The sequence below is a fragment of the Orycteropus afer genome, unplaced genomic scaffold (genome assembly GCF_000298275.1).
Source record: "Orycteropus afer afer isolate SDZICR_OR568_19922 unplaced genomic scaffold, OryAfe1.0 scaffold00507, whole genome shotgun sequence".
Taxonomy (NCBI): Eukaryota; Metazoa; Chordata; class Mammalia; order Tubulidentata; family Orycteropodidae; genus Orycteropus; species Orycteropus afer.
In genome coordinates, this window is record NW_006922094.1 from 935,894 (window position 1) to 948,797 (window position 12,904).

Consider the following 12,904-nt stretch of genomic DNA (forward strand, 5'->3'; position numbering starts at 1 on the left):
CACCTTTCTCCTCCCATCCCATCTCCCACTTTCCTCACCTCCCCATTATTCCTCTTCCCCCAGCCCTTGCCTCTTCCCAACCCCCATCCTTCTCAGAACTCCCCTCTTCTGGAAATGCCCACCTGGGGGATGCACAGCTGGGGCGGGCAGAGGAGTTGGGTGCAGCCAACTTGGAATTGGGCCTGGGGTTCTCTGAGGGGCTGGGGTAACCCTTCTTGTCTCTGTTTGCAACCCGGTGAAGCAGGCAGGAGATGTACAGGTCAGCCCCGCGTCTGGAACCTTCCGCATGGCTCTTGGCTCACAACCCCCTACCCGCCTCACCAGCCCCAGCCCCCCCTCCAGAACACCTCTCCCTCTGTTCCCCACCCATTGTCCTTGGCCCTCATACCCCATCTGTCTCCATCCTTCCCCTCACCATCCATCCCCCTCTCAGCCCTCAGCATCTGAAATTTTGATCTTTTTTTTTTTTTAACTTAATTAAAAAAAAAAATTCTCAGCTTTGCCGAAGCATCAAGCATTGTGGGCTGAAGTCCAGGAGGATGGGGGTGGGAAGGAACATGCATGACGGGGAGGCAGCACTCTTGCCGGGCAGTGGAGGCTTGTTCTCTGGAATCAGACAGACTTGGATTGGAATTCTGGCTCTGTTGGGAGTTAGCTGTGTGACCTTGGCCAACTGTTGTATCCGTTTGAGCCTCTGCCGGCATCTGACTGTGGCCCTGAGCCCCAGGGCCCCACGTGGACTCTGAGATGCTGCATGTGTGGCCTTCAGCAGTGCCTGGCACATGGGCCATGCGCGATCTGCAAGCCGGTGTGGATGTGGCTCTGGCCGAAGCTTGTCACTGGGGCTTCTCACTAGCATGACTGGGGTGGCACCAGCCATGGGTCTGCACCAAGGCTCCAGAACACAGCTGTGGGACTCTGCCCCACGTCGCTGCTCCAGACCTTTCTGGATCTCTCTTGCATCTTCTGTCTCTGTCTTCTTGTCCGTCTCTCTTTTTCTTCCCACATCTCTTGTCTCTTGGGACTCTTTGTGGTTCTGCATCTTTATTTCATTCCTGGGAGGGTCAGTCTTGGGATATGAAGTGTGGGATTGTGCATGTTATGGGGGCTGGGGGGGAAGCATACTGTGAGTACTTTGGGTTTTCTGGGAGAGGGCTTCTAGAGGTTGAGATAGCCCCAGAGTTTGGGAGAATCTGGAGGGGCTCGGGATGGGAGTTGGGAATTTGGATGGGGGCTTGGGCCTGGGAGTATCTAGGGTCAGGGTTTGGGGTCTTAGGTGAAGGATCAGCCAGGTATGGGGTAGAAGATGAGATGTGCTCTGAGGTGAGGGGAGTGCCTGGAATCCAGGCTGAGGATCAGAGTATGGCTACGGGTTGGGGCATGGGGCGGAGCTGAGGCATGGGGCCAGGCTGCTACCCAGGCCAGCACTGACGCCTGTATCCCCACAGTCAGGTGGCTCAGACCAGGAACGCACCAAGAAGAAGCGCCGGGGGGATCGGTACTCAGTACAGACGTCACTGATTGTGGCCACACTTAAGAAGATGCTGCCCATTGGCCTGAACATGTGTGCGCCCACCGACCAGGACCTCATCATGCTGGCCAAGACCCGCTATGCCCTGGTGCCTGCCAGCCCCATTAGGGCCGTGGGACCCTACTGAATCCCCAGGATCCCACTGAGCACCCCAGAACCCTGGGAGCCTTCTCCTTGGGCCCTACTGAGTCCTTGCCCCCTAACAATGAGGACTCACTGAGTACCCTCGGGTACTGAGGACCCTACTCAGGACACTGCCAGGGCCCCTGGAACCCATGAACCCTAACTAGGACTTCACTGAGGCCCCAGGAATGCCACTAAGACCCCTGGGATCCTATTGACCACTGTAGGACCCCACTGAACCCCCTGGGACTGAGGACCCCACCCCTAGTACCACACTGAGCCTTAAGGATTCCAGCTGACACTCCCCTCTCCTTGAGACCATGTAAAACCTGCTGGGTCCCTGAGGACCCCACCTTAAGATACCACTGAGCCCCTGAAACTCTTCTAGGCCTTCTGCCAGGACCCCAAAAGCCCTTTGGGATCCACTCCCCTCATTACCCCAGTGGCCCTGCCCAGGACCCTTGGGACCTCTGGGTCTCCACGGAGCTCTCAGCTCACCACCTCACTCCCTCAGGACCTTGCTGACTGTTGACTGTGCTGAGCCCCCCCAGCTCTGAGTAGCACCCTGTGACCCTAATAACTATGCCAAAACCTTTAATATCTTTCATATCTCCTGGGGATCAGCCAACCCCTCCTCTAGATCCCTCTTAAGTCCTCTGGGATCCCAAGGAGGCCTCCCAGCACCCCCAATTACCCCTTGTATTGGATTGCAGGAACTACCTGCCCCCCACACTCCTTTCCAGCCTCTGGACCCTAAGGAGACCTCCCAGGATCCTGCCCCAAGACTCCTAGAGCCCTCCCTCCAGGATCCCACCAAGCCCCCTGACTACCTGCTAAAGCCGTCTGGGGCCCTAAAGACCACGAACATTGGTATCACAAGGATCCCATTTCCCAGCACCTCAAGCTCCTTCTAGGACTGGTTGGGTCCCACCAGGACCCAAAGAGCCCTCCAAGGCTCCACTGACCTCTCACCTTGGTACTGGAGGACCCTCCACTCCTGAGAGGCTAAGGAACTCTCACCCTGGTCACCCCTCCTTTGGCCCCAGTGCAACCCTCACTAGTTACTTGGTTGACCTCCTGGATCTCCCAGTGACCTCTGCTGACCTTGCCAATGCCCTTTGCTCTTCAAAAACTCCCTGCACATCTTCATGTCTTCCCAGACCCACTCTGATCCTTCTCTGGCCGTGATAATCCCTCTCTGGCCTCATTTGACCTTTGGTCCCTCAGATCCTCACTGTCTTCTGAGTGCCTCCGTGGCCCACACTGGTCCCCTCCAGGACGCCCCTCTGACCACTCTTGACTTTCGGAGCCCTTCAGTTGTTCCCAGATCCCCCTCACAAACTTCCTCCAGGTCTTGGGGTGGTGGGCCTAGAAGCAAAGGGCTGTGGGTCAAGGCGGATGCTGGGCCCTCCACAATGACCCAGCCTGGCCATGTCTCCCCAGAAAGACACAGATGAGGAGGTCCGCGAGTTCCTGCAAAACAACCTTCACCTTCAGGGAAAGGTATGCTTCCCCAGTCCGCAACCGAAAGGGGCATTTCTAATAATGACAGTAAGAGCCACTGTTTCAGCATTTAACTATGTACCGGACCGCCAACGAAAGAACTTAACTTGCGCTCGCCCTGTTAACTCCATGATACAGAAAGGGGGCGGGGCAGCAGGATAAACAAACCACCATAGTGGGGTGGGAGCCCAGGCTGAGGGAAGAGGCGCGCTGGAAAGCTGCCTCACCCCGGGCTGTCCTTCCTTCTCTCAGGTCGAAGGCTCCCCGTCTCTGCGCTGGCAGATGGCGCTGTACCGGGGTCTCCCAGGACGCGAGGAGGACGCCGATGATCCTGAGAAAATCGTGCGCAGAGTCCAAGAAGTGTCCGCCGTGCTCTACCATTTGGAGCAGGTGGGTGGGGCTAGAGGATAGTTAATGCTGAGTGGCCGAAGCTTGCATTTCTGGGCGGGGCATGGGGGGGCACAACTTGAATCTGGGGACCGGCAGTGGTGAGGGAGGGGGAAATGATCCTTCTGTCTGTGGCCCAGGTGGGAGGGGTGGGACTTGTGTTTGTGGATGGGGCCTGGAGTCTAGGACAAATATGAAATTGGGTCTGGGGCAGGGCCTTAGGGCAGGGGTGGGGTCTAGCGGTGCACCTCGAGGCTGTGGGCGGGGCCTAGGATGGAAACTCTGGTCTGGAGACGGAGATTAGGTCAGAAAGTTATCTGGACTAGTGGGACAGGCTGCTCGTTTGTGTGAGTGGGGCCTTAGTTTGCATCTGGGCAGAGATGGGCAGTTTTCGCCTGAGCATGGGAGTGAGAATCAGAGCAGCGTCCGGAGAGGTGACAGACTCTCCCACCCCTCAGACAGAGCATCCTTACAAGTCCAAGAAGGCGGTGTGGCACAAACTTCTGTCCAAGCAGCGCCGGCGGGCGGTCGTGGCCTGTTTCCGCATGACCCCTCTGTACAACCTGCCCACGTAAGGTTCCCGGGGAGGAGGGAAGCTAACAGAATGACAGACAGTGGCGTGGAGGCGGAAGGATGGAATACCAACACGCTGGTCTTGGGGAATGGGGTCGATCGGGAGCTTGGCCAGAGGAGGCCTGGCAGGGTAGGAGGTCTCCATGACGCCCCAGACCTTTCCCCTACAGGCACCGGGCATGTAACATGTTTCTGGAGAGTTACAAGGCTGGCTGGATCTTGACTGAAGACCACAGCTTTGAGGACCGCATGATAGATGACCTTTCAGTGAGTTGGGGCCTGCCTGGGGGTGTGGGTGGTCTGGATATGGCTGGGCACCCCACCCAGGCCACCAGTTGGGCACCTCCAGGCATCGCCCTTCACACTGAGGTCTATGGAAATGGCAGCCCCGGGAGTATAGCTCTAGCTTGGGCTTAGCCAGGGGAGGGGGCGGTGGGGAGAAGAGAGAAGAATCCAGCCCAGTAGGGGGCAGACAGGAGGGGACTCCAGAAACCCCTCCCACAAGCTCCATACTTCCCCCCAGAAAGCTGGAGAGCAAGAGGAAGAGGAGGAAGAGCAGGAAGAGAAGAAGCCAGACCCCCTCCACCAGCTGGTCCTGCACTTCAGCCGCACGGCCCTGACTGAAAAGAGGTGAAGACCCTTCCCTGGGCCTCAGAGTTGTCCCTGGCAGCCTCCCTGTGCCTGGGGAGGGGCCCTCTGTGTCCTGGGGAAGTCCTCCAGCTGATCTTTCAGTCACTTTACTGGGACTGGCAGGACGACCATGTACATTGTGCAGGCTGAGCAATTCACAGGGGCGTGTCATCTGAGGGGTCCACACCATCATGTGTAGGTCTGCTGGGATGTTCTGACAGGAAGTGTCATGGTCAAACAAAAGCAGTACATTATGACACATTTCCAACATATGGAAGTGAGGAAGGGGTCCCTTTTATGTAATTCACAAAAAAGCTAATAATGGCAGTTTTGGGAATAAATAATAGTATAAGGATGCGGATGGTAATGACAGACAGTTCTCGAGTGGCCGTTATGTGTTAGGCACCTTGCTGAGCATTTACCATGTACATATTCACTCAGTGTTCACATGATGAGATAGGTACTGTTATTAACTCCTTTCGGTGGGTGAGGAAACTGAGGCACAGGGATTTATTTTTCCCATGTAATGTGAAGTCAAGGAGCTTCAGTGGGTGAAGTGGCACACACACTGTGGTGGCACAGTACTGGGGTAAGACAAATGGCTGCTAACCAGAAGGCCAGTGGTTCTAACCCACCAGCTGCTCTTCAGGAGGAAGATGAGGTAATCTACTTCTGTAAAGATTGACAGCCTTGGAAGCCCAATGAGGGTTGCTATGAGTTGGAATCGACTCTGTGGGTGGTGGGTTTCATTTGGTTTTTAATGTACAGTCAGGAGGTGACAGTCCAGAGCTGGTGCAGTGGCACAGTGACAGTGGAAGGAACACAAGCTCTTTCTAGCTTTCTGTTCTGCCATTCTTAGCTTCTGTCATCATGATTGACAAGATGAACACTGTACTTCGAGGCATCATGACCACCTACCGGACAGAAGGACAGGAAAGGCTTTTTTTTTTTTCCCCTTTTCCTTAGGCAAGACCAAAGTCATTTTATCTGAGAGGGGAAGATCTCCCTAGTGGACTTCTGCACAGTTGCAAAGGAAACTGGGAAGCTGAGTGTCTTGCTTTCTGTCCCTCTAGGCAGGAATATAATGTAGTGGTTGACAGCACAGACTCTGGAATGAGTCCAGGTTTGAATCCCAGCTCTCCCATTATAAGCTGTGTGACCTTGGCCAAGAGGAATCTTGGTGCCTCAGTTACCTCATCTGTAAAATGGGGCTGATAATATACCTACCTAATAGGGTTATAAGAAGCTCTGGTGATACAGTGGTTAAGGCATTTGTCTTCTAACTAAAAGTTTGCTGGTTCAAACCCACCAGCTGCTCCATGGAAGAAAGATGGGGCAGTCCGCTTCCATAAAGATTTATAGCCGTGGAAACCCAATGGAACTCACTATGAGTTGGGCTTGACTCAGTGGCAGCGAATTTGTTTTTTTGCATAGGGTCATTATGAGGATTGATCTGTTTGTATATGTAAAGCACTCAGAACAGGGACTAACACAGGGTAAACATTCCACTCACTAGGTGGTAGTCATTTTTATTACTGTTACAGAGGAGAGCCAAGGAGAGGGTGAGTGGTTGGTCATAGCTGTGGAGTGAGCCAGAAGGAGGCAAGATTGCCCTGGAAGCTCTAGAATTCCATTACATCATTCCAACAACCAAGTAGACAGAGACAACCTCTACCAATAGCTCCAGCAAAACTCCCAGAGCAGAGGTCAGAGGCCCACTGTGAATCCCTTGACCATCTCTTACCTATTACTGTAGCCAAGCAGATAGAAAATGCTGATTGGCTAAGCCTTCCTCATGTGCTCACCCTGGTATCGGGCCAGGGGTCCACCCAGCTGAACCACCCTGAGGGTGAGGAGAGGTGACAGGGCAAAGGAAAGCGCCTCTCCACCAGGTCCTGACTGTCTCCCCGCTTGCCTCCTCAGCAAACTGGATGAGGATTACCTGTATATCGCGTATGCGGATATCATGGCAAAGGTGAGGCCCCGCCCCAGCCAGGCCAGCTTCCCTTCTCAGCTCCAACGCCAGCCCACTGAAAGGACGGGGTGGACTGGAGAGCTCCCTTGTTCGCCATCATCCCTAACTGATACCTGTTTCCAGAGCTGCCACCTAGAGGACACAGAGGAGAGCGTGCCAGTCGAAGAAGAGGTTGAGGTTTCCTTTGAGGTTGGTGAGATCAGAAGCCCCCGGGAGGAAGGGGATGGGGACCCTGACTGGCGTCATCCACCATTCATTTAGCACATGTTCACAGAGCAGTGTTCAGGGCCTGCGTTGGGCAACGTGGGGGACACAGCAGTGACATTTCAGTCCACTAACATTACCACACAGAGACAGCACAGAAGGTACATGGTGGTGATGGGAGAGGCACAGGCGGAGAGGTCAGAACCAGATGGAGAAGGACAGAGGTTACAGGTACCCAGACAAGGCGCCTGCCTGGCCCAGCCTGGGGTGAGGGTGCCAAAGCTTTTCATAGGAGGGGATATCTGAGCTGAAGGATGGAAGGGGTGTGACCCCTGAAGAAAGGAAAAAAGGCCTTCCAGGCAGGGGGAACAGCATATGCAAAGGTTTGGAGTGAGAGACAGCTAATATACATGCAGTCGATCCGTCCACTCATTCACTAAGGCAGCCAGCGAGCACGTGCTTCCGAGGTTCTTAACCTTCGTCGTGCCCTTTGGCATCTGGTCAAGCCTCTCTCAGGATCATGTTTTGTTTTAAAATGTATAAAATTTCTAAGATTCAAGAAAAACAAGCCTTATTGGAAGGGTTATCAAAATATTTTTAAAAAACAACAAATTAGTGATACAGTTATATATGTACGTCTTTATTAATCCATCAAATAACCAGATCTAGTAGTGGGTCCAGGAGCTCTGGTGGTGTAGTGGGTAAGGCATTTGGCTGCTAACCAGAAGGTCAGTGGTTCAAACCCACCAGCTGGTCCACAGAAGGAAGGTGGGACAATAGACTTCTGTAAAGATTTACAGCCTCAGAAACCCAGTGGGGGTCGCTATGAGTTGGAATTTACTCAATGGCAGTAAGTTTGTTTTTTGTTTTGTTTGTTTGTTTGTTTATAACAGTACTGTGATATGCAAACATCTGTGATTCTTACTGATGACAAAGATCACAGATTCTGCTAATATTGCTATGATTTATCGCCTTGTTCATAACAGAAGGAAATGCTAAACATCATTTAGAGAGTGGTAAACATAGAAATAGAACTGTTTTCTCCATCCAAGTTGACAGACCACCTGAATTCTATCCACTGGCACTTGGGGTGGGGTGGGGGGTATGGGCCCGGGTGAAGAGGCCCCAGTTTACGGAGTGCTCACTTCATGCCTGGCCCTGGACTAGGTGCCAGAGACAAACCGAGGACTCTAGCCCCAGGGGACAAAAGGAGCTCACAGTTCAAGGGATGAGTCAGTCCCTGCGGTGGAGCCTGGGTGCAGGAGAGCAGGGGTGAGGGACGAGCCTGGGAGGGGAAAGGCTGGATGGGTGAGCCGGGCTCACTGCCCATGGGGCACCTCTCTGCCCCAGGAGAAGGAGATGGAGAAGCAGCGGCTACTGTACCAGCAGGCGCGGCTGCACAACCGGGGGGCCGCCGAGATGGTTCTGCAGATGATCAGCGCCTGCAAAGGTGCCCCTGGCACACGCATTGGCCTCTCCTGGGCACAAACCACCCTCCCCTCACCCTCCCCAGTGCATTGCCTGTGGACCCAGCGGGCACACTTCCTGCCCCTGCATGCCATGGTTTCCACTCACACCCTAGCCCTTGCATGTGCCCCTGCACACTTGCCCTGCAGTTTCTCTCTCACCCTTCAATCAGTGCTACCCCTGCAGGCATTCCCTTGCACACTCTTCCATCCCTGTTCTCCATCCCCCAGGAGGGCTGTTTCTGGTGGGTGGGGTCCACTGCTCCCAAAATGAAGGGACTCTCTCTTGCCACCCCCATCCACTGCAGGAGAGACAGGCGCCATGGTGTCCTCCACTCTGAAGCTGGGCATCTCCATCCTGAATGGAGGCAATGCGGAGGTGCAGCAGGTAACAGAAAGGAAGGGCCTTGGGACAGGGTTAGGGGTGGAAGGTTCCTAGTGACTCCCAGGCCTCGGTCCCCTCCACCTTCTCTGCAGAAAATGCTGGATTATCTGAAGGACAAGAAGGAAGTTGGCTTCTTCCAGAGTATCCAGGCGCTGATGCAGACATGCAGGTAGGTTCCAGTGTGGCCCGTCTAAAGTCTGCGTGGCCGAGTGTGCCCTCTACTCCTGGCACCAGTTTTGCAGTCTTGGTTCAAGGAAAGAGACCCACCGGAGTAGCCCAAATAGCAGGAGCTTAATTGTAAGAATTCACATAGACGGTAAGGAAGGCAGAATATCACAGAATTTTAAGAATGAGGGTCATGTTATGATTCCAGGTGGCTGGACCTGCAAGGTTGTTGAAAACTCAAGGGGAATTCAGCAGTAGGGGATGTGGGTTCTCTCTGATGACCCCTGTTAATTTGGCTCTACTTTGGCTTTCCTTTTGTTGCCAACTGACTTTCTCTGCCTCTTGGTGGTGTTAGCTGTCATCAAGTTGGCCATGGAACATGGAACAAAGCGATTGGACCATTGTGATCCATCGAGTTTTCATTGGCTGGTTTTTGGACACAGATCACTAGGCCTTTCTTTAGTCCGTCTTAGTCTGGAAGCTCCAGTGGGCCCTGTTCAGCATCGTAGCAACACTCAGCCTCCACTGACACATGAGTGATGGCCACACACGAGGGGCATTGGCCAGGAATCGAACCTGAGTCTCCCGCGTGGAAGGCGAGAATTTTACCACTGCACCACCATTGCCCCCTGCCCCTCGGTGGCTCTGGATACTTGATGGTTCCTGCTCCCTCATTATTGCACTTGTACTTGGTTTCTCTTGGCTCCACCTCACTTCATAGCCTCTACCTCGTTCATTCTCCCAGGTTGACTCTTGCTGCCTCTTGATTCCAGCTGATACATGGTTTACTGTGGGTCCCCAGCCTCCACTGGGATGGGGGGGGGGGCTGCCAGGCTCCGAAGGAGAAGAGGGCAGAGGCCTCATCACACCGTCCCCATCTTTCCTTCTTTCCCTTCAGCGTCCTGGATCTCAATGCCTTCGAGAGACAGAACAAGGCAGAGGGCCTGGGCATGGTAAAGGAGGATGGAACTGGTGAGGCCCTCTCTTGGGCTTCCCTCTCTGGGGCGTCCTCTTCCTTCAGGAACTGCACCCACCCACCCTGCCCAGAGCGCCCTTCCCCCAGGAGTCCCTATCCGCACCCCCTGCAGCGGTCCCCAGCCCTGCCCCCTCCACCATTCCTCCAGAGTGCCCCTCCCCATGGCCCTCATCCCAGGGATCTTCCTGCCTGTGTATCCATCACATGACCCCACCCCCCACACGTCCTGGTTGCTGTTCTCTCATTAATGTCCCTAATCCGGGTTAATCGAGTCTCCTCTTTGCCGTGTTGTGACATGTCTAACTTTCTACCCTGGTCCTGGCCTCCTCCCTTTCCACCTCCACCTGTCCACCTCTCTCCTGGTCCCTCTCCACTCTCCCCTGCTTTCACCCTCATGCCCTTCTCTCTTCCTTGCTAATCCACTTCCTTCTGTCTCCTTATCGACCTTTCTGTGGGTTGTTTCTCTCTGACTTCTTTGTCTCTGTTTGTGTTTTTCTGTCTCGGTGTCTCTGTCTCCTTCTGTCGTTTTTCTCTCTTTTTCTCCTGCTTCCTTCTCCCATCCCGTCGGCTGCCTCAGTCATCAGTCGCCAGAACGGTAATTCCCCCAGCCCAATCCCTTTGCTTTGCTACTGCCAGCCTTTCCCTTCTAATCCCCAATCGCCCACCCGGGGGCTGAGGATCTGGGACACCGCCTCGGGGAGGGGAAGCCGGATAGTGGGTGCACCATGCGGGTGGAAAGTCTTAAATTCAGGGAGTCCAGATTCGGGCCCCAGATTAGCCACTAACAACCGATAGGACAATAAAAAAGTATTTTCTGTAAATCTCGGTTTCCCCATCTGTAAAACAGAAGCTAGAGAAAATCTCAAAAGATCCTTTTCCAGCTGATGATCTCGGACTTCCACACTCAGATTCACAGTCCCGGGGTGGGGTTACCCGTACTCCCAGCCCCCTGCTCTCTGCGCGCCAAGATGCCAGATTGGTCGGTTAAGGCGTGGTTCCCATCCACCAACTGGATTGGGTGCCTCCAGCATCCACTCTGATTGGTGTGCGGGCCTCTGCGCCTGCTCTGGTCGGCCCATTTACTGTCTAGCCTTCCCTCTCTCTCCTGTGGCCCACCTGATTGGCTTCTTCCAGATGCCTATTCTGATTGGCCCATGTTGATATGCTACCCACCCACCCTTGCTTCTCCCAAGTTGGCTGCTTCAAGGCATCTGGGCCAATTAGCTGGCTGTCTATCCCTCAAACCAGCTTGGCCACCCACTCAAAGCATTTGTGTGAAAGTGACCCCCCACCCCATAATCCATTAACCACCGCAGCCCTGGAGGGAGGGTGGGGTGGCTGAGGGAGGCACCAGCTGCCAGAAGGTCTGCCGGGTGGGCACAGTCCTAGATGGCACACAAGTGGTGACATCAGAGGGACACTGATGTCGTTGAAAGACACTTGAGGCCCCAGCATCATGAATCAGGGTCCCTGAGGTCTCCCTCTGATGAAGTTATGGTTTCCAAGGTGGAGACCCCTGGTGTCATGGATGCCCGTGATGCTCACAGTGTCTTTGAAGCGTGGCTGCTCCTCCCAGCTCCCCCATGCTTTTGGGCATGCGTGTGCAGTGTGCAAGGGTCATGTGCATGCGTGTGCTGTGTCCTGGCCCATCTGACCCTTCCTGGACCCTGCCTCCCTCCACCTCCTAGGAGAGAAGGTCATGGCAGATGATGAATTCACCCAGGACCTGTTCCGGTTCCTGCAGTTGCTCTGCGAGGGCCACAACAATGGTGAGGGGCAGGGAAGCGCTGAGTTTGGAGTGGGTCTGGAAGGAATGCTTGAGTTCCTCTCTAGTCCCTCCCTGTCCTTAACACTGATGGCCTCACACCCACCTCGTCCTCCTTCACCCTCCTCAGGCCGGCAAACCATGCCCAGCCTCCTTCCCAAACCTCTCAAATTTCTTGTTTCACTTTCACTGTCCTCCTTCAGAGGAGCCCTGGTGGCACAGTGGGCAAGCACTCAGCTGAGAAATGTGTGGCGGTCTGCTTCTGTAAAGATGACAGGCTTGGAAACCCTGTGGGGACAGTTCTACTTTGTTGTATAGTGTTGCTATGAGTCAGAAAGTACTCTACAGCAGCGGATTTGGTTTGGATTAGTTCTCATTCAAGCCAGTCCTATTCCCCAAAATCAATCTGCCAAAACCCAATTTGCCACCTGACCAGTTTGCCAAAACTCAATTGTATTTGCCGCGGCTGCCAAAGTTCGGTTTCTGTGGAGCGTGTCCGTGCTTTGGATCTGTAGAAAAGTTACATGGTTTGGTTTTGTTTTTCCCCAGAGATTTGTGTGTGTGTGTGTGATTGGGGTGAAAGTTTACAGAGCAAACTGATTTTCCGTTCCACAATTGATAAACGTCTTGTTTTGGACACTGATTGCCACCCCCATGGTGTAACAGCTGTCTTCTCACTTCCTCCCTGGGTTCGCCATTTCCCTCCATCCTTTCCTGTCCCTTCCTGCCTCCTGAGCGTTATCCCTGGGCAGATGTTGCCCTTTTGATCTTGTATGGTTGATTATGCTTTTGAGTTTTGTTCCACTTTTTTCTCCCACTGTATCCCTGGGACCTCCTATTGTGATCTATTTCAGAGCAGTCAGAAATGGTAGTTGGGTATCATCTAGTTTTTCTGGGGTTCACACGATCCATTCATTAGTCCTTTGGAGTAACTGTTCCCTTGCATCTTTGATTATCTTCATTCTTCTTTGCTCCCACCAGAGAAAGACCAATAGTTGCATCTTAGCTGGCCGCCACAAGCTTTTAAGACTCCAGATGCTACTCACCAAAGTAGGATGTAGAATGTTGTTTTGCAGACTGTATTATGACAGTTGACCTTCATGTCCCCTGAGACTGTGGTCTATCCGCCTGTGCATTTATGTTGCTTGTAAAACACTTTGCCAAGAGGAAGGCCTTTCCTCAGAGATTCTTTCCTCACTTAAGCAAGCATTTTCACATTTT

At 53.6% G+C, this 12,904-nt stretch overlaps 1 protein-coding gene across 1 annotated transcript in view; it reads left to right on the forward strand.

Moving 5' to 3' along the window:
* The window catches only part of RYR1 (ryanodine receptor 1), a 163,748-nt gene that overhangs the window by 96,094 nt on the left and 54,750 nt on the right, over positions 1 to 12,904 (forward strand). The window contains exons 69-83 of the mRNA XM_007955540.1: positions 245 to 259; positions 1,449 to 1,619; positions 3,098 to 3,157; positions 3,410 to 3,547; positions 4,003 to 4,115; positions 4,288 to 4,384; positions 4,641 to 4,747; positions 6,671 to 6,722; positions 6,846 to 6,911; positions 8,277 to 8,376; positions 8,701 to 8,780; positions 8,870 to 8,946; positions 9,841 to 9,914; positions 10,496 to 10,513; positions 11,607 to 11,687. Coding sequence (XP_007953731.1) covers positions 245 to 259; positions 1,449 to 1,619; positions 3,098 to 3,157; positions 3,410 to 3,547; positions 4,003 to 4,115; positions 4,288 to 4,384; positions 4,641 to 4,747; positions 6,671 to 6,722; positions 6,846 to 6,911; positions 8,277 to 8,376; positions 8,701 to 8,780; positions 8,870 to 8,946; positions 9,841 to 9,914; positions 10,496 to 10,513; positions 11,607 to 11,687 — 1,249 coding nt within the window. The remainder of the gene's footprint in view (positions 1 to 244; positions 260 to 1,448; positions 1,620 to 3,097; positions 3,158 to 3,409; positions 3,548 to 4,002; positions 4,116 to 4,287; positions 4,385 to 4,640; positions 4,748 to 6,670; positions 6,723 to 6,845; positions 6,912 to 8,276; positions 8,377 to 8,700; positions 8,781 to 8,869; positions 8,947 to 9,840; positions 9,915 to 10,495; positions 10,514 to 11,606; positions 11,688 to 12,904) is intronic.